Raw genomic sequence first — 21483 nt, 5'->3', positions numbered from 1 at the left:
CTATGGACATTAACTTGTGATTCCATGTGTATGAAATACAGAAGGCCTGTACTGAGAATATTTTCAGCTTATTAAGCAGCTTGAGCCATTTCAGGTCAATGCTATCACAATGACAGAAAGTAGTTGTGCTTGCTTTATATTTCTTACTTGAACTAAAATAGAACCTGTGACATTCTGGGGGCGGGGTACCATAGTGGGCCTCTTAATTAGACAAGGCTTGGTAAACAGACACACATTTGTAGCCGTTCAATAAAAAAGCTCCAGCTCAGCAAAACAAAAAAGCCGGACTGTCTCCAACCTTTAACCTCACTTCTTCTGGTGTCCCTCTCTGTAAATGACCAGATAGCTAAGGTGCTTACCAGCTCCACCACCAAAGCTCCCTGTTGAGAAACCAAAGTCTCTCTCTGAAAATTCTGCACTCCATAAAAAAGGATACAACAAAAATAAAAGTCAGATTTGCTTTATCGGTTTTGCTCTTTTGGTTGTCTGGTAGATGAGTCTGCCCATCTGCCCTTCAGTTCATTGGCTCTGATCTTGTCAATAACAGAGGATGACTGCTCACCTGAAATCCTCAACTTCCTGGTTTTTAAATATCACCCGATCAGTTGTGTTCCGCCAGTTGGACAGGTGACAGAGGATGGCAGATCTTTCCCCATTTTTCTCTGGGGAATGCAGTCTCCATCCTATCTCCACCTATCACCCTCATACAAGCCCCATTTTGGCCATTTTTTCCAATTAATTTTCCATGTTCTAGTTTTTACATCAGAACTTGTACAGTGTAGAGTAAATTCAGCTCTGTTTGGGCATGTGTAGGATTTTTTAAAAGGATTTTTTCAGCCCTGGTTATGATATCATGATTTAATCTAACGGATCTTCTAAAACCGTATATTTACACTTGCACAGATTTACCCACACGGAGAATGTGAAGAATATATTACCAGATTTTTACCTTCAGTATAAATGCACCAGAAATTATCTGACGTGTCCCCTTTTCTTCAAAAAACAAGTCTGATTCCAAATTATTCAAATCACTTTGAAGTGCTGGTTAAGCAAAGTAGCTGTTCAGAAGAAGGAAATGGAATGTTTCTGACAGTCATTTCACACCGCTGCAGTATTGTTGAACACTGTGGAGCCTAAAGGATGCAGTCCCTGCTGAGGGATATAACCTAGGACATTGTTCATAACAGTGGCACCATTTTAGGTACACTTTTGCAACCAGTAGACTGGTCATTAATAAACAAATGTGTGTTTATATTCGTCTAAACAGAATAAGCCAATTTTTTAAGGGATAAAAAGGAGCGGAGGAGTCCGTGATACTGTGATATACTGTACTAATTAATATCTATAATTAATTTCTGTTTAGAAGCTAATTTGTTTAATTTATGAATAAAACTGTAACAGTTATAAGTTTACTTCTGTGCTCCGTTACTACAATCCTAAACATATAAATGAAGAATATAATAAGTGTTCTTCCCAAGATAAAAACATTTGAAACTGGAAAGATGTGCTAGATTAAGATGTGCTGTCTAAATCATTCAGAACAATGAAACAGCAGTAATTCCAACATTCATATCATTATGCAAATTTGAAATTGTGAAATTACTCTTTTAATTTTATTTCTTCCTCATTTAAATAAAAAATGAAATGTAAATTACATACTAAAACGTATAGGCATTGTGTTCTTCTACTGTACATCACTTTTCTCATAAATCCATGGATTTCAGTAAGAACACTGCTATTGTCTTACTCTGACAAAATGGAAGCACACATTTTAGGTGTTTTCATCTTCTCTTTTTCGCCTTCTTCTTTTAATTATGAGCTAGAGTTTGGTCAGTTCTCTAAAATATAAACTGGAAAATAATTATTCTATCTGAAAATAGGCTCCAGATTATGATTTTCTAGTTTCTTGAATGCAGATAATGGGCAATATTTTTAAATATCACAGTTTCTTATGCCAATGCATCATTTTTTAAAGTTGCTTTTGGTTCGTTACGTTGAAGATTTAGGAGTTAGTGATGCCCATGGAAATGTTAAAATGAGGAAGACAATGTTGGGTCTTCCATTTTCATTATGAGAGGTTTGGGTATTTTTTTCTGTTAAGAAACAGCAGGTAAGAGGGCAAGATATTTTCTCCAAAAAAAAAGAAACTGCAGTTTCCAGTAAATCATGTTGCACACTCCTGGACATTGTGTGTACACCCCTCCCCTTAGTAACTCATTTCTAATATCTGTCAATACTGTTCCATTTCTTAATTTTGTTCAGACACACCATTCACCTAATATTATGTTGCTCTGTTGTCTTAGATTTCTTTTGAACAGTGTTGTGTGAACTTTAATGGCCCCTTTTGTCCAAAATCCCTGGGGAAGCCATTACTTATATCTAAGTTCCTCAGATTGTCTGCCCTTTTATATAAAAAGCACAATACGTACAGTGTGTATTATACAATAACAACATCCCTCTGCCAGATAGGAGTCCTAACATACACAGTGATACATTCAGGGACACACGTTTTGAGAAAGTTAGTAAGGTGCTGATTACAAAACACCATTTCACACTTCGAAGTTATTATGATTTTGAAGGACTGTCATAGTGTAGTGATTGCAGATGATAATATGCATTGATACAACTCTAAGCGTGAAATGGAAAAGACAACAAACATAGCAGTGTCTGCTACATACCTCTTATTCATCATACAGAAAACTGACTTTTTCTGTACATCTGAAGAGTGGAAGAGTTGTACAGGGACAGGAAAACTATAAAAATGTTTTAGTGGCAAAGCTCTGTATATGTCTATATTATGAGCCTGTACTATGAAGTTAGTGTATTTCATAAAAAAACTAAACTTTGGCACTCAGTCATAATCATCTTTTGTCTCCTTTGAAGGAACACTGTCAGTCAGAAGGAGTTTCTCAGTTATTAAAACAAGAAATGACCAGTATTGTCATCAATGTTTTTACACAATATTCTGGCGAGAAAAAGTTTAAGAGAGGCCCAATGTCTGACAGATTCATACAGCAAATGCCAACTTCTCTGTGTCTCATGTAATTACGTGACACATCATTATGGTGAAAAGAGTTAAAAGCAACACTGTGTGGACACTATTGTTAGACCAAACCACTTTACATGTGCTCAATCGTGGACATTTCAATAGTGGATGGCAAAGGGGAAATGAAACAAATAGTGGAACTAAGGATTAGGATAAGCATTGTTAAACTCTGGCTACTTTTAACTTGTGTCATTTACTTTTTTTTACAGAATGCTGAGATCACCAGCACTTCAGGGTACGACACTATCATTCAGCGTCTCAATGATGGAAAGAAAACCTGCAAGGAAATTGAAGACTTCATCAAAGCTAGGTGAAGGTCAACAGTATCTGATACAGAAAAGCAATTTGATTATGTTTTCCTGTGATGGTATGGTGTAACACCTGGTTCCTCTGTACTGCTGTGGTAGTGTATATGAACACTGCAGTATAACTGATATTACAACACATATCAAAATGTCAAAATAAGGTGATTGTGAATGTCTGTGTTTGTATTTGTTCTAGATATATATGCCCCACATCACTAAAAAGATGAAAACGAGTATGAATTTTTATAGGCCAAATATTCTGACTTGAACATCTCAAGCTAAAGTGTTTCGAAAGCCCATAGATTTTTAACATTTTTAACAACCAGAGTAAAGTTTAAGCTGAAATGAAAAGGCAAAGCATCGGTTAACAATATATTTATGCGGCAAAGATTTTTTTTTTCCCTATCAGCAGATCTTGATTGCATTCATGTGTTCTTTGGGTGGATACTAAATGCAACTGAGCTAGTACCTATTGAATTAAGAGGAAAGCAGAAATGTAGTTATCTGAAATGTTATGTTTGTGATTTTCTTCCATCTCATATCCCTAAATGATTCTTTTAAAGTCTTTAAATATTTAGTGGAGCTGATAAAATCCTTTTACGGTAAGTAATTAACAGCTGTGGAGGAATATCATGACTGCCCTAAGCCTGGTACATACTGTATATTAGTAGTGGTGATTCAGTATGTAAAATGTCTTATTAAGCTATACAAACATAACAAAAAAATGCTAAATATATATAGAGAGAGAACCCAACAGATGATACCAATAAATGGATGGATATGTATGGTTAAAAAATGGTATTAACTCCATTGATCATTTGAAATGTATGAACCACACTTTTTTGCCTTCCTAACGACATACAATGGCATTGTACAGAGTATTTTGTTTCTTCCTGTTCTTCAAAGGGGTGCTCTAAGCAAGATACTGTCCTCTAATTTCCATTTTTGCATTCTTATTAGCATAATTCCTGTTATTTGTGATAAGATCCTGTTAGTCCCATGTGTTCCTTGCTATTTAACAAACATGCATTGTTACATTTTTACAGCACATGTAGCCATTTTTTCCATTACAAAGCCTCACATTGTTACGTATTTCATTTATCCTTTGGACAAAGTCAGCTGCCAGGGTGACAAGTTCAAACTTTTTCCGTGGCTGAAACTGATTAATTGCAGTGTTACATTTATCCAGTTATTAAAGATAGTCACTTAACAGCAATGCCAAAGGTTTGTTCCTGGCACTGGGCCGATTCTCAGTGGAGCTAAATATTATTCTAGGTTTAGGTGTACTCGCAGGGAAACTTTATAAATGAATTTAAGCATAATAGTAAAGGATCAAGAATTTGAATCAGACCTGGCTGACTATTTTCCTTAGTCTTCTGCATTCTGAAATCTTATCAGCTTACAATCTTAAATGCAGTACAGCTTTTTCATGAGGTTAGAGTGCAGAGCTGCATACTGTAGGTACTGTAGGTGCAATCATATCAGCTTAGAATCTTAAATGTAGTACAGCTTTTTCATGAGGTTAGAGTGCAGAGCTGCATACTGTAGGTGCAGGGGTTGCAGAAGAACAAACATACAGGAGGTTTATTCAGTGGCAAAAAATAAAGAGTAACATTTCATCACTGGAGTCTTTCTTAGACCTACTGTATAAAAAAGCGACGTAGAGGGACGTAATAGAAAGATGTAGGCTGGAGAATGAAAAAAGTAAAGATGGCTGGAGAATTAGTTAAGAAAGTCTAAGAAGCAGATTTCAAGGGCAATTTTGAAAGTTATAAATCATGAGAAACTTATAAGGAATTGTATTTGTCATGACTCTTCTGATTTGTAGTTTTCAAAGACTTGGAGGGGTTAACTCAGACCAGCTCTCTTAAATCAAGGGAATCTTTGACCAAAAATAATATTTCTTTCCTCTTCAATTGGAAAGTGTAGATGCAAATGCATGTAACATTTCCTTTTGTCTCCTAGCAGACTACCCTTCTATTCACAAATCTCTTCAGCGAGTGAACTGGTTTAACCTTATTTCACAGTATACCATTACAATAAGGCAAATGTTTTTTGTGCCTGTTTTTTTGGTCATATGTTTTTAGAACTGGGAGAAAAGTATGTGTAATTCAAGGAATGCGCTCAGGGTGTTCAGAACATCTTGGAGCTCAATTGTCTGGAGAGTGTCCAGACTATTCACTTATAGTAAAAGACATGGTTATGGGCACCATGCATCGCAAAGAATGTTATTCACTGTCACTTATTTGTCAAAGACACCTCATCTAACTTTATTGCAGGTACAGAAAGTGTTAGCTGAGATCCCGTGGTGGTTTAATGAGTTCAAGGGTTGCCCAGGCTTATTTCCACAATTGTAGAGACATTTATTGAATAACCATATCTCTTGTACAGATTATGTCTTCCCTTGTATATTGAATTGCAAACTGTCATATTTTGTTACTGCTGTTGTTTTTTATCTAGAATGATTAACACAAAGCGAGACACTATCAGAGAGTTAGGCCATGTTGTACTGAGCATTTGTCATTGTTCTACAGCTACATTCCTGTTACATTCCAATAACGTACATAAATTAAGTATGAGAGCCCCACATTCCTCAGAACCCTTTGTCAGTCATCCAATTCCAAGACATGTCTGTATGAATAAACAATAGAAAAAAGCTTCCTCTCAGGTATAAAACTGTGTCTTCTTCCTCACCTTTGGAATCAGTGCCCCCCCAGCAGAAACCGACAATATCCGAATTACTGCTGGAGAGAGGGGCAAGACAGGCACAATTAGGAGTGAGAAGGGATGTATTTCTATACCAAGTCACAGCAGACTGGAAAACTAACTCGACTGGATCATTTCATTTGTGAACATGTTTTATGAACTTCAATTTCTCATAGCAGAGCAAAACACAAAACATCCCCCCAACTTCCATTGGTGGAGCCCCCCCCCCCCCCAGGGTTTCCTGTCAAAAGGGCTCCAGAAATCATGCAAAAGGGAATAAGACCCAACTGAAAGGCCTTTTAAAAGTATTTGAAGAGATTTTTAAACTAATAAATTACTTATAACCGAACAAACAAGTTGAACCTTTTTAATCCTTCTTATGTTCTTATGGTGGGCAGCAAGGCAGCGCACTGGTTAGCTGGAGCCCTCGGTTCATTTCCTGGGTGCTATCTGTGTGCCGTTTGTATGGTCTCCCTATTTCCACGTCCACAGACATACTGGTAGGTTAATTAACTTCTGGGAAAACTGGACCTAGTATGTGTTTGTGTCTGTGTGCTCTGTGATGGTCCAGTGTATACTGCCTTGCACCCATTGCATGCTGGCATAGGCTTCGGCTCCCCTGTGACCATGAACTGGAAGAAGAAAAATTCATTAGAAAATGAGCTGATGGATGGGACCTCATTGGATGGAGTGAATACTTTCTTGTAGACACTGTGGATACAGTTCCCTCCAGATGTATGCATACGGGAGATGAAATAAGAAACAAAACAACATATAACATCAGAAAACAGAAAGAGTTATGGACTGGATGATGTCTTGCTTAGAAAAAATTTAAAATATTATACTACAATTTTTTATAGCATTAGACAGTTGCTCATTTGTCAACAAAACATCAGTCAAAACTATAAGTATTCTTTTGTTCTTGGATTTTAGCTAGGTTGTTGTTAGTAGTTAAGAATGTACGAAGCTCTTGATTGCTGTGTAAAAGTGCTACACCCAAACAAGACGATAATAGACAATAATAGATTTTTTTGCATCAGTGGCAAGTAAGAAAATGTAGGAAACACATTTTCTTGAAGAGCCTCTGCAGCTTATGAAAACTTAGTGAAATAAGAGAATCTGTTTATACTTTTTTTAAGATATTCTGAAAATTAGTTTTTTTTTTCATGCAGATGAAAGCTGTTAAAACATATCCAATTATTATTTTGCAGGGCTACAATAGAAGAGAAATATGGCAAGGATTTATTGAACCTATCCAGGAAGGTTTGTGGACAAAGTGAACTGAAGTAAGAACTAGTGTTATTTAAGCTTAACAAGTCTTTGCTGCTATTGTATTTTTGGTGAGGAGAACTAAACCTCTTGATTTCTTCATGCTGCTTTTTTTAATTATTTTTTTCATTAATGCCCCATTTAAGCTTTTGGCTATTGAAAGACATCCGTATCTGCAGACTGGACTCAAACTTAATGTGTCAGAAGACACACATTGGTATAAAACGATTTCATTGGCCTGACAACCAATGATTTTGTATGTCAGTATACTATTGTAATAAGTAACACAAGCTATAATTTGTTATTTGCATTACATACCAACTTTGTTTCTTAACATTTTTTCTAACATTAAATTGATGACCATTTTTTAAGAGACTTTTGTCTTAAGATGAAATTTATCCCATGTTTAAGACCCTCACTGCCAGAGAGTAGCAGTAAAGAATGCAGGTGAATAAACTGCATTCAGATAGGGGTTACCTATTTCTATATAAATGAAAATGTATAATAAACAAACAGTATTTAAGTAAATTAACTGGTGAATTAAATGGATTCAGACTGAGATCTATTCATGTCTATGTAACTTTGATATAGTACATTCCTTGAATACTTTGTGTCATATCTGTGAAAACAAATGATACTGCAGTTTCCTCAGAAATTCTTCACCTCCCTGATAGTATTTTTTACTCTTGTTATTGTGGTTGTGTCTTAAAGAAACCATGTTTCTTTTCGAATCAGTTAATGTGACTTTACAAAAGCTAAGCTGACCCACTTTGTGTGACCCAGGGCTTGGAAGCAGACTGATACAATTCTGTTTATTTTGCAGCACACTTAAGAGATCCCTGGATGTTTTCAAGTTGCGTAAGTACACTGCATTTGAGTAAACTCTGAAATTGCTTCAGAGCGGAGTGTCAAAGGGTGTGACACCATTTCAAATGACAAAGTGAAAATAAACAACAATTTTGTTCATTGGTTTGATAGCTGCATTATTTATTGATTTACATGTTGATGTAAATGGCTAAAGATTTTATCCAGAATAATATGAGAATAGAGATGATATTAGCCAGTTTTTTTTGCACACACATTTTTGATACTATTCTATACAGCTGAGATTACTGGAACTGTCAAGATACAAGTAGCCAGTACCTTTTTATAGTAGTAGGGCATATCTATAAAAAAGTCAAAGCAGAATGCATATCATATATGCATGTACTTTATATATCTATATCAAAAAAGAACAATACAATCTATCCAATCCTATTATGTGACTGTCCACATTCTGGAAGTTTGTTTCTTTTTGCAAACATGGACCAAGTGTTTTGCTTCTTTTTTAGAAATTGAAAATGTTGGTACATCGCACATACAGCTGGCTCAGACATTGCGAGATGAAGCCAAAAAGCTTGAAGAATTCCGAGAAAGGCAGAAAGAGGCAAGGAAGAAGGTAACACAATGCTAAATATGCTTACTGATGTGCTCAAATAATTGAGAAGAGTAATTCCTACACAAATGTTAAGAACCACAACTGACTTCAGTGCATGTGACATTCAGTTGAACCAATATACTGTCAATTGGGAAAAAAACATTTATATTGCTTAACAAATTGATGCATGAAATTAGAATTAATTTGTTAAATAACCTTGAATTATGATAATGTATACAGATTGAATCAGTACTGTAAGGCATACAATGGTAAAAAATAACAAAAAGAAAAAGTAGCACACAGATGGTTGAGCAATATCTAGTGTATACAGCTGTCAGTACCTTTATTAATACAGCCTTTTTTAAATGTGCTCAATAATTTAGTACTGCACAGCCTGAGCACTCAGTGTTTAGGGAATTATTAGAAAGACCGTTATCCTACTCATGTTTGTGGCACTCCAGATTCCAGATTGTGGCACTTTTAGTGGGGATTCTGACTTAGAGCATTAACTCATTATCTCATACATTGTAGCTTCGCGCATAGGCTTAAGTATTAGAGGAAGAGCACACAACAAGGGATGAACAATTTTACATAGCCAATCGGTCTTTTGCGAGATGGCCGGAAACAAAGGCATGTTGAGAAAAGTCACATGAACACGAGGAGAGCCGGCATCAAAATGGACACCTTTCATTCAAATTTAACATGGCCAGATGCCCAGAGTCAGAATCAAACTCAGGGCCATTGAAATCTGGGGCACTAATTACCATGCCGCAATAGCGCACTTATTAAGAAATTAAAAGAGGGAAAAATAATGCCAATGAAAATGTGAAATGCATAATACGAAACTGCACGTGATAAAGATTTTAGTATTTGTGTGTGAGAGTGAGAGTATAGGTGTTCAGTTAAAATAAATTGTGTATTGCTACATACTTTATTAAGTATTAAGTACAGTTATTGGAGTTTTTTGGTATTTTATCTTTTAATCTTACGTATTGTGATATTGCATACATTTCCACTTGCTAAATTTGGCCCTTACATAGGTCACACCTCCGTGATATCAGAGATAAAATCTCTGTGAAAGTGCTGACTGACCATATAGCACTGGTTGCTTTAACCGTTCTGTCTTCATTCTGTCACAGAAGATCTTAGTCCTGTTACATTTGTTATTGCATGTGATTCCTAAAGAAGACAGGTCCACCTCTTGCTTTTTCAAAATAAAACAATTTGCAGGATTCTCTCATTTAGGTAGAACAGCATATGGAGGCGTTTCACAAGCAGAAGGCAACCCAGTACAAGAAAACAATGGAAGTAAGTTTTGAACTCTGTTTGAACTCTAAGATTTATAGGAAGGGAGCTAATGGAGAATCAAACTGGACATTAGGTATTGTGTTTTTGAAGCTTCTTCCCCCTTCAAACAGTCCAGGGAATTTGATTTCAGGAATTTTGCTGTTCCGTGTAAATATATTTGTGTAGAACAACTGCTATCTGAAGCGCTGGAAAAGAAACCAAAAACAACTCTGCTGCATTAAAGTTCTGCTGCATTAGTCATTAGTTGTGCTCAACGTTCCTGGCTCCATGTATCAAGTTAAGGTAAAAAAATTACATTTGATCTTTCAAAGCAGAAATACATCATTTCACACATAAAATAAAAGTGTAGTGCAAAAAACTATAGAATATTTTTGGTCAACTAGAACTAGAAAAAGGAAAGCTTCTTCAGTGTAATTTCTCTTATTTACATCCCATGAGAGAATAAAAAGCTCTTTAGAAATGACTAGACTTGTCTTTACTGAACAGTAGTGTGGCTTTCCTTCATTCTCTGGCCCTTGAGGAAGAACAAGTAACCCCCAAAAATGGGCCTGTCATGCTTCTTAAATTGATTAGTCATTTTGAATGAAATTGTTCAAAACAGGAACACTACAGTTTTTTGCCGCCTTCTGTTTCCATCAGCCAAAACAGGAGTGTGTGTTTAAAATGCAAAATATTTGAAAAACAATGTAGTGACGAAATTATTTTGATGAAGGATGTAAGGTTTGCTTTTTAGTGCCATGATCAACCTATATTAGGGCTGTCATCATTTGCTCTTTATAGAATAGTCTTCTCTTATACGTCTTGGCTGTACAACATAAATTGCATTAGTGCACTTTTTTGTTTGGAAGACAAAGAAAACCTATGAGCAGAAGTGCCGTGAAAAGGAGGATGCTGAGCAGACTATGAATCGGAATGCCAATACAAGCAATGCTAAACAACTGGAGAAGGTACGACCTCTTCTTTTTTTTTTCCTTTGAAAAACACTTTATGTAATCAAAGGATGGTGAAAGGCAATTGTCCTGCATTATCATCTGTGTGAAAAAGATCCTAAATATCTCCAGACAAAATCTTCCTGCACGTTTTGTAAGTTTAAAGTGCCTAGAATTTGCAGATTGCAAATCTTTAAAGGATCTTAGATTGCAGCAGGGGGTTTCAGATATGGTGCGAGTTTTAGTTGTTTGCATCAGAAATGGTAAAAATAGTTATGTAAAAATAGTAAATAACCACCAACAAGTTCCCCTATTCAGGCATTGAGTTTGTATTTGCAGAGATTTACGTGATTCAAAACATTTCTGGATTTCTGTTCAAGTAGGAGTAAGGCTGCCATGAGGATGAAGGGGATTTGAAAATTTTTTTGTTTGTTGAAATTTCTATTAATACCGATTAATACATAACAGATGTAATGTTTACTCATGGTCTAATTTAATACATTTCTCTTGAATGGCAGATAAAGGCATAGATATAAAAAGAAAGATATAAAAACTCATTTTACACTCAGTGACCTTAGGAAAGGGCTACATCTCAGAGTGTTTCAAGCAAGTGTAAAACTGTGTGGCTGATTCTTTCTTCCTCATTTTTACTTAAGCAACCCCTGTATTGTGTAAATATAGGAACTCCAACATTGCAATGAATGAAACAAAATGCAAAAGCAGGACATCCCACTGTGAGAATTTGTGTTGCTGCAGTAGATTCTGAAAGCGAAAGATATTGACTGTGCCAATCTTGGAAAACCCAAAAAAGTCAATTGTTTTTTTTTTACACAAATTGTGACAATGTTGTGACCATGCATGCTAGCTCATTATATTTCTTAATGTTGCACCTAATTGCAGAAACACCCAGACAATGTGCACACAAAAATATTAACATCATTCTTTCACCTTTTAGCTGAGTTTGAAATCTCAGCAAACAAAAATGGCTGCAGAGGAAGCAGGTAAGTGAAATTTTGTTATTTATTTGTGGAGCTGAGAAGTGACATTTTGACAGTGAATTTATTTAACAGGCATTGTATAGTATACTGTACAAATCATTGTTAATAACACACTTCAGGATATTAATAAGGACATACTTAATACCCACACATGATATGTTTTAATTGAATGTAACTCAAACCATTTTGTGAATGTAATAATGTATCAAATGTTGATACATAGGGGTGGGTCTGGGGCTCATCTCCTGTAAGAGGAGTATCTTTCCCAGTTTTCATCACAATAGATTTTACAGTCTCATCTCAATAAAAAAATGTTGAAATGAATGAATATCTGGTGTGTTCCATTCCTGGACAGGGTGCTGGGATTTGCCTGCTATTGTAGTCTCGTGCAAAATTAAAATACCGGTGAAAATAACATAAAACAAATATTTAGCTTTAATTACAGTAAACTAGAGAAGTGTACAACCTTTCTGATTCCTAATTATCTAGAGAAAACCTTGGATCAGTCACGACAGCTGTGGAACTCTAGCAAAGTAAACTATAGTACAGAACGTAAAGGAGAAGGGATGTTATATGTAACAATAAAATTAAAAAAATACTATTTTTATGATAAAGTAGTTCTCCAAAAAAAGCAACAAGAAATTAAGATACATTAGATTTTTCAGGTGTTTTACTGACTCTTACACCACCTTCAATGCTTCATTGCTTCGGTAACATTTTTAGCCTTTATTAGTTCACCCAAGGTATGCTTCAGCTGAATGAATTATAGTTTATGAAATAATAATAAAAAGAATTCCTTACATTTATATAGATCACAAAGCACGTGGGAAGAGACGCTCTTCGTCTGGCTACATTCATGCACCATCAGTCCCACTGCACAGCAGATCAGAAGAAGAAGAGGGATATTGCTTTTGCCAACTAAATTAACGGCAGGCTCTAGGAAGGCTAGAATGTTCAAGCACAGATTGGAATTTAGTCAGGAAACAGAGGATAACACCACTACTCTTGAGAAAAATGCTATGAAATCCTGATCCGGAGGGATGAGTGCCCCCTGCTGGTCTACCAACACCACTTGTAGGAGCAACATGGATTTCCTTGGAGTTCTCCTATCAAAGTACTGACCAGGCCAATCTTTTCTTATCTTCTGTGTAGAGACAGAATCTGTGTTACTATTCCTATGATGTAAGCAAGCAGGTTGCCTAGTAGCATGGCCTGTTACTTAAACTTCTTCTTCTCTATTATTTCAGACAGAATGTACAGTCAGAATGTATCCATCCTGGAGAAAATTCGCGAGGATTGGCAGAAGGAGCATGAGAGAGCTTGTGAGGTAATCATCTCTTTGTACTCTCAAAGCCCTACTTCCACACTCCTATGAATGAGTAATGATCTTGGTATTTGGATAATGAAGACCTCTCCCATCTCTACAATAAACACCATTTACTCATAAATACAGTGACTAGACTTCGGTTTTGACAAAAATCCATGGATCAAATTCTTATGCTTCATGGTGCAATCTACCCAGTGTGCATTGTGAACTGTTGGAAGACAAATTTAAGGAAGGACTGCACTTACAGCTGACATGCCACTGGAGGACACTATACAGCCTCTACTCTTTGTACATAGCTACACAGTGAGTGTTAATTAGGTAATTGATTAGATACAATAAGTAGTGAGTTTTTTGTGTTTGCCAATCCCTTTTGGACAATCCTGTTTGAGGGTAGGGTCCATCACGAAATATTTTTAGTGGTCTCCAGTAGGTTTAATTTAGAAATAATGTTTTGTGTTGTTTTTAAACAGGGTGTTATGGGTATCACTTACACAAACATCTATATTATTTCTGTGGCCAGTGCATCTCATTCTGCACCTCAATCCCGATTACCCTGCACTCACACTTTTTGCATATTGCTCTTTTTAAAAGCAAATCTGTTAATTTTAGAATTACACTGAAGTTGTTGGGCTGTTTTTAAAGAATTTCCACTTCAAAAACAAAAAGAGGAAACCAGAAAACGGGGAGCTGCATTACAAAACAAACAGCTGATTGTCTATATTTTTATTTTAACTCTGAAGTTGTTTCCAATGTTTAATAAGAACAGTGAATCCTGAATTAATTGTTCATAGCGTGATGAAGGTACTGCTGTCATTCTTGGTTGAAGTGCCTGTGTTTGAGGTTGCAGGTTCTCTCTGTGTCTACACAGGCTTTCCCCAGGTGCTCTGCCTTTTTTCTTAAGACATGCTGGCTGGGTTAATTGACATCTCTGTAAATGGTCTCTGTCTGCTCATGCATGTGCGTGCCCATGGACTGGAATCGTGCCCAGGGTGTGGTCCCATCTTGAGGCCTGTGTGCTTCTGGAATGGGTTCTGGGTTGCCCTAACTGTGGTTGTATAATAATGAATGGATAAGTCAACATTGCCACCTTGTGGACTGCTAGTCTGTTTACTGCAGCTCTGAAAAGGAAGCCGGGAATAATTGAAAACGAAGAGTCTTGCAGAACTGCAGGAAATTATGTTCTAATCATACTCATATCTACAGATATTTGAGAACTACGAGGTGGAGAGGATAAGTGCCCTGCGGAATATTTTATGGACTCACCTCAACCATCTTTCTCAGCAGTGTGTCACCAGTGATGAGGTGAGGCTCATTCTTTAGTCTCTTTTTTTAAATAATTCGTTTCTGTGTCATATACCTGTTGAAAAAGAACAAAGTTTCCAGAAAATGTAATTGTGAATTTAACTTACCTGGTTCAGAAAGAATGATTTGTATTTTAGTTCAAAGTGTAATTGAGCTATTTGTACTATTTGCAGATTTGACCAAAATCTGTGGAATTAAATTAAATTACTCTTGTGAGTAATCTGTGGCATGTATTGGTCTATAAAATTACAATTATAATTGTATAGTAATCAATACTCTTGAGTAATATTGTGATTGTAATGATATGAATATTATTAATCCTACGGTATTTGTTATGTTGTTAAAATTGAATAGACACTATTGAATAGACACTTGCACCTACTGCTGCAGTGGATATGAAACATACAGTAACCTAACTCAAGCGTTCTGGTCGAATTCCAGTCTGGGCTTGTACAAACTGGATTACTAAAAATACACCCTTAATTCAATCGGTGAAACCACCTGGTTTGCAGTGTAGTGGGACTGTTGGTGAATAAAGGCTTGAGCATTACACCCAGCTGGGTGTTCCACCAGTGGGAGATTGGTGGTGGTGGAGGGGAGTTCCCATTACCTGTAAAAGTGCTTTGAGTGGAGTGTCCAGAAAAGCGGTATGTAAGTGTAAGCAATTATTACTATTATTATAAGTAGGTCTCCTACTGTATGTAAAGTGCTCTGGGATACTTTGAGATACAAATGGCTATATAATTGCTATTAACTATTAGTTTGTATCTGTTTTGCTGCAATAAATGTGCTCCTTAGTTTTTGATATCCCTATATTAAGTTGTAAAATCCTGAATAATGTACCTTGGAAAGGAGACAAACCCCTTGGGTATAAAGGGTTAATACTCATTTTCTAATTTGTGTGTCATGAAATAGAAATTGTTTTATTAAATAGCACATCCACTATCAGTACAATTATGTCCTGGAATAAATACGTACAGGGTGACCACCAAATCTATATCCAAAATCTCACCACCATAAGAGAGAGATGTGTACAGGAGAATAAACATAAAACAGTTCTTAGTGTAACGTTTGTGACAGGAGTACTTCTGTTCACATACATCTCCTGTGACTCTTTACTCAGCTGTATGAAGAAGTAAGAAAGTCTTTGGAGCAGTGTAGCATCCAGAAGGACATTGAGTACTTCATTGACCTCAGGAGAACTGGAGACAAGCCACCAGGTACAGTATGTTTACCAGGTGACATATTGTATAAGGACTACAGGAACCCCTGAACCTGTGTTTTTTTGTTCCCCATTTAAAGAATGTCTCCTATGCTGTTGGAGGTAATATAATTGTCCTCTTACAAGATGTCTACATACCTACAGGTATGTCACTGCAATGAATGACAATAGCTCCTTTCAACAAGGAGCATTATTATTGTAATTGATGACAGAGGTATATTTCTTAAAATCTGCCAATACAGGAACCTCAGTTATAGCTCTCATTTTGGTGGCTTTGTTCATTTTATCCAGCTCCCATCCCATACGAGAACTTCTACAGCGGTCAAAGGCCTCCTGTTGTTGGTCGCCCAGGGTTTCTAGGTGGAAGGTAGGAATGAATTAAACAGGAGCATCTCCAGTGTTTTACTGGAGTCTGTGTTGTAAATAAGAATGGGTTAGCATGGTTCTGAGGGGTGTTTGTGGTTTCTAATGACTATTATTCAAGTTCTACAATTCCAGTCGACAATGAAATAATGAAACACTCAAAACATGGATCAACTTATTATCCCCAAGCATTCTCTCATGAATTTCAGTATAAAATTTGTTAATCAAGAATATACCCTCTGTCCTAAAGCACTTTCTGAATTCCCAGTGTGCGAGCTTCATTGATACATTCAGAACACAAATGTCACAGATTTTACTGTTAAAGTTAAGCTACTTTATATTAATGTTTTTCTTCATTACACATGTCTACTTGTCATTTTCTCTTATCTTTGCAAAGTCTATTCTTTAATCCCTGTTGTAATATTATTTTTACTTGTCCTGCTATTGTTTCTCTTAGGCATTTGTTTTCCATTTTCATTTTTTTGTTTTTCAGGAGAGGACCATTGCCAAATCCTGTGGATACAGAAAGTAAGTAAAATGAAAACACAGTGTTTCTGTGCCTTGTAGTTCTTAATGTAGGCTACAAATCTGGATTAATACTAAAAATTAATTAATTTTTTCTGGCAATTTTTTCCCATAAGAAGCAATGTACAGTATATAAGGGTTAACGGGGACTGGAAAGATGCAAATTTACCCTTGTTGTACCCCTATTGGATTTATCCATAAAAAACAATGAAATAACCCAAACTTAGCAAACTGAAAACAATTCCAGGTAGAGAGTGGGCATTCACCACTTTGCTTGTTTTAACACATTCATAAACAAATACATTATGTAATACGGAAATGCTTATGCTTAGCATCAATGTATATTTATATTTATATATATGTATATTTATAACTAAAATAAAACTTCCACTATACTTCTTCGACACACTACACTTCTTCTACACACTACACATCTGCATGCTGTAATTACAGTACATACATACAAATGTATACGATTATAATAATAGTAGGACGGTACTGTGTATGACATACTGTAGGTATAGCTATTGTAATATGACAAGAGAAATTTGTAAGAATTTTCCTGATGAATGGCCATTTTTCCACTCACATTTTAGCAGGAAGTTTGCTTCCAGAGGACTTGGTAGTGTCCTAGTAGGGATGTTTTACATCCCTGTCCTAAATATTAAATGGTGTAAGTGCAGGGAGAGGTACTGTATAACATTGATAACAATAGAGACCATCTGTAATGTGTTGAAGGAGTATGTTTATGTTTCCAAATGTGAAAATTGCTTTAACTTGTAAAACAATATTAAAGAAACCAGGGAAGATCTATACAATGATTATTAATCTTCACATGCAGGGTAAAAATAATCTTTGGACAGGATTTTATTAAATCTTGTTCTGCTGAGTTATTGTCTGTAGGTGGATATGTCAGAGGTCCTTGTCTATGTCTCATTCTCCCCCAAGCAGAATACGGTGTTGCAGCCATAAAGGGTAGTGTATTGCAATTAGGTATTTCAAATTGTGTGGCAGTAAAAGTAAAAAATTGATGATAAATCAATAACATACAAATACAGAATTAATCTTAATTGACGCTATTGTATTTTTTAAGGTGATGGCATTTATTCAACAGTTAACGACCCCACCTATAGTTTTGTGCGGCAATAGATCATGTAAGTTTTTTTTTGCTGTATTGCCTCCTTTTATAATTACAGTGCCATGTATTACTTTTGCCTATTCCAGTACATTGTGTGAATCTGGTTCAATTAATGGTTATGATATAGACAATAACTTATAATTTTAAACAATTGGAGTTGCATATCTATGTGTACTGTACTGTATGTACTTATGTGTGTATAAACATATTGCAGATATTTAGTAGCTGTTTGATGAACGTTTATGAAAGATCTACCCAAGGCTTCCAAAAATGAATTAATTGTCTGGTGTGAGTTGCAATGGAAGGTTAATTATCACAGACTTAATCATCTTCTTGTTGTTGCAGCCCTTCATCCTTTATCACCAGAGAATGTGGAGAGAAACAAACCACAAGACTGCATATTTAATACCAACCTTTTCCGTATAACAATTTCCCCGTGTAACAGCAATAACGGCAGAAAAACACAACAGCTTACTACTGATATGCCATTTGTCTAAAGTGGTGTATAAACTGACTTCCACAGCAATCAGATGTCTGATTGTGAAGAGGGCAGAACTAATTTTCACTTCATTATTGAAGACAAAGAATTATGGTCTTTAACACTGTCTAGCTCTTATTAAAGCCTTTGCAGCATTTTCTCATGTTACAGGAATGACATACATTTTTGTGCTTGTTGATACACTGTATTGTTCTAAATTCTGACCTCATGCACAGTCTCTCTGGAGAGAAACAGGGTACATTTTCCTCTTTGACCAAACTGTCCATCTTATACAGTACATTTGCTAACAATTTCTCCTTAGCTGAAGGTAAGAACCAGTTCTTACATTTTTCTTAAGTACTTAGAGAGAGCCTTTAACACCCAGAGTGTGTTTATAACCTGCCTCTGCTCTGCTACTGCACACCCAAGGAACAGTCAGGGCTTCACAATAAAATAAACAAATGTTGTGCTGGATTTTTATTAGTAGGTGTTTGTCGGTTGGCCTTATATTGACAAGAGATAAAGATGGAGAAGGGCTCATAGCTGAACACTGGGTTCAGTGAGCATGGAGGACTGAAATGTGCACTGTCAGAAAGACCTAATGCACCTTTCCCTTTAGAAAAATGAGAAATGAAGATCCTACTCTGTTCTACTTTCTGTTCTTACTGTACCTATCAGATAATTTCTTTGAATAGTCTTCATGGCTTTAGAGTAATAAATTATGAAGAAAACGTTTTTATTTGCATTTTGCTTGGGTATCCTAAGAGTCAACCCCAGCTGTATGCAAACTTTACTGTTTGTAAATGTGGACAGAATTACAGAAAGGATGATAATATAGATTATTGGAAAAATTTACTGTATGTCCTATAACTGTCATATAATAAATAATGCCAATACTGTTCATTTGATTCACACTGAATGATGATGTACATGCTATTCAAGAGAATACTAATCCATATTTATAATTATATGTATAGTTTCCAAAAAAAACTTTATGATCCAGCAAAGAACATATCTATGGTATGGAGAAATATTTGCACAACCCAGTGTTTTTTTTAAAAAAAACTTCAAAACACAAATATTAACTATATACCAGAAATGTAGGAACATACCGTATATGGTCATAGTTTCAATTATTCTGAAAACTACAGTCTTGCAGATGTATGCATATCCTTTTCATGATGTCCCATTGTGTTGAATTACAAATGATTACACATTTTTTAAAGTAAACATTTTTAGCTAAACTTGTATTGTCAAACTGAAAACTTTTAGGGGCCAGAGCAAATAAGCTGGTCTTATCCCAACTGTTATATCTGTTGAAAAATATATTATTATTATTACTGACCAGATGTGCAAGTTTCAAACTGTGTAACACTATAGGTCAATGTTAATGGTTCAAAAACGTGTCCCTTCATACGTATATTTTGGACAATTCTCACACAAATCCTCTCTTACAAACCCTTGGTTACTGTGGTAACAATGCTTTTCTTTATGGTTTTGTTCCATTTTACAGCATTTTTACTGCACTACTGCGGATCAATCACTCAGACATCTCAATGTGATCAAATGTTTACTCTGTTGGTCCTTATTTTCCTAGTGGTATAATTGAGAGAGAGCTGCAAGCTCTGTAGTAAATTAATTAAAAAAGTTCTTACTGTCTTCACACAGAGAAAATCAGTCCTGCTATACTGAATTTGTAAAATATTTTCAAAAATGTCTCAACTTTCTTATACTTTAAGGGATTTTCATACATGAGAACAATAGAAACATTGCAAGTTATGGTTCTTTTTTAATTTTAAAACCTTTGTTCTATACTCTTTTCTTCACACAAGAAAATAAACTATTTAGCAGGATATTCAGGAATCCTATTCCATTGTATACTTCACTTTCATATTCATGGAAAGGCACAGTATGCTATCTGATTTTAATGTTTGTGCTTCATAAATTAAATTATTTCTAATTAGAGTGTATGTATTTCTTATTTTAGTTAAAGCATTTTTGCTTATTTAATACTACGGTCAATATTGGCTATTGCCTATGCAATGCCTTCAATTACATGGCTTATTATTTTATTTATAACACTGCCTGATAATTGCAAAACGGAATGTCTTCTACATGAAATATATAACCAGAAGTGCTCAGTGAAATTAAGATGACTATTTTTCCTTTATGGTGATAAATATAGATAATATGTAAATTTAATAACAAATATTAATACATCAATCTACAATTTGAAATTGAAACAAGCTGGTAAAGTAGAATATTATGTAGGGTGGATGATAAGACCATATGGAATGTAATTGCAATGTGACTATTAATACATTAAATGGCTGCACAAATTTTAAGCTGATTTATTTGAAATGACCCATTTTATGTGCATTCAATTTTCTGTTCATAAATATTCCATCAAAATAAGACAGTTTGGTGTTTTAATAGTTATTTCTGTCGCAGTGGTTTTTCTAGAGTTTTCTCAGTAACTTCACAGCACCTACTTTACAGATGCTGCTATTTGTGCTAGCCTTTTATATTCATCCTCACTAACAATTCTCTCAATGTTATTTAATTTAACGTGAACACTGGAAGGAAAATTGAAAAGATCTTTCCATTTAGTAACAGCTCACACAGTTTAGTTTGGTTATTAAGACAGATTGTAAAATCTTGGATTAATTACATCTAAGATTCATTATAAACAGGAAATAGAAGGTGACCTTCATCTTAGACAGGCAAAGGTCCTGTCACGGTCATCATCCCTCCTCTAGAGGGCGCTCCTACCTTTTTCATTGTGGTCCCAGTTTTATTTGTCTCAGCTGTGTCTTATTCCCTTTTCCATATTTAAGCCCGGTGTCTCCGTAGTTCTGGGCTCAGCTCTGGAAGAGGGACACCCAGAAGCCCAATTACCACTGGGCACAGGAGTGGCCCAAGGTCATAGGCTTCATCAGGGTGTCCTGACCTATTGAGTCTGGGACTCAGAGCGCCTTGTCCCGTCAAGGTTTTAACTATCCTTATTCCTAGTTCCCTGTTCCCTGTGTTGGTCTTGGATGGATCATCTTGGACCTAGACCTTTGCATGCGCTCCCCCCCCATGCACCACATCACTGCTGTCACCGCCCCGTGTTTCTACCCAACCTGATCCTGCTGTGTCTTTCCTGAT

The 21483-nt window shown here is 35.8% G+C and overlaps 1 protein-coding gene across 1 annotated transcript in view; it reads left to right on the top strand.

Moving 5' to 3' along the window:
- pstpip2 (proline-serine-threonine phosphatase interacting protein 2) overlaps nt 1-20001 on the top strand; it is a 32092-nt gene extending 12091 nt beyond the window's left edge. Inside the window, exons 2-15 of the mRNA XM_088910516.1 lie at nt 3256-3356; nt 7269-7343; nt 8150-8184; nt 8658-8764; nt 9989-10051; nt 10900-10998; nt 11936-11981; nt 13226-13305; nt 14509-14607; nt 15731-15827; nt 16121-16196; nt 16686-16720; nt 17811-17871; nt 18201-20001. Coding sequence (XP_088766642.1) covers nt 3256-3356; nt 7269-7343; nt 8150-8184; nt 8658-8764; nt 9989-10051; nt 10900-10998; nt 11936-11981; nt 13226-13305; nt 14509-14607; nt 15731-15827; nt 16121-16196; nt 16686-16720; nt 17811-17866 — 969 coding nt within the window. The 3' untranslated portion in view covers nt 17867-17871; nt 18201-20001. The remainder of the gene's footprint in view (nt 1-3255; nt 3357-7268; nt 7344-8149; nt 8185-8657; nt 8765-9988; nt 10052-10899; nt 10999-11935; nt 11982-13225; nt 13306-14508; nt 14608-15730; nt 15828-16120; nt 16197-16685; nt 16721-17810; nt 17872-18200) is intronic.
- Nucleotides 20002-21483: the final 1482 nt, after the last annotated feature.

Source organism: Atractosteus spatula, chromosome 3 (assembly GCF_055471065.1).
Source record: "Atractosteus spatula isolate fAtrSpa1 chromosome 3, fAtrSpa1.hap1, whole genome shotgun sequence".
Lineage (NCBI taxonomy): Eukaryota > Metazoa > Chordata > Actinopteri > Semionotiformes > Lepisosteidae > Atractosteus > Atractosteus spatula.
This window is presented reverse-complemented; position numbering and strand designations above follow the sequence as displayed.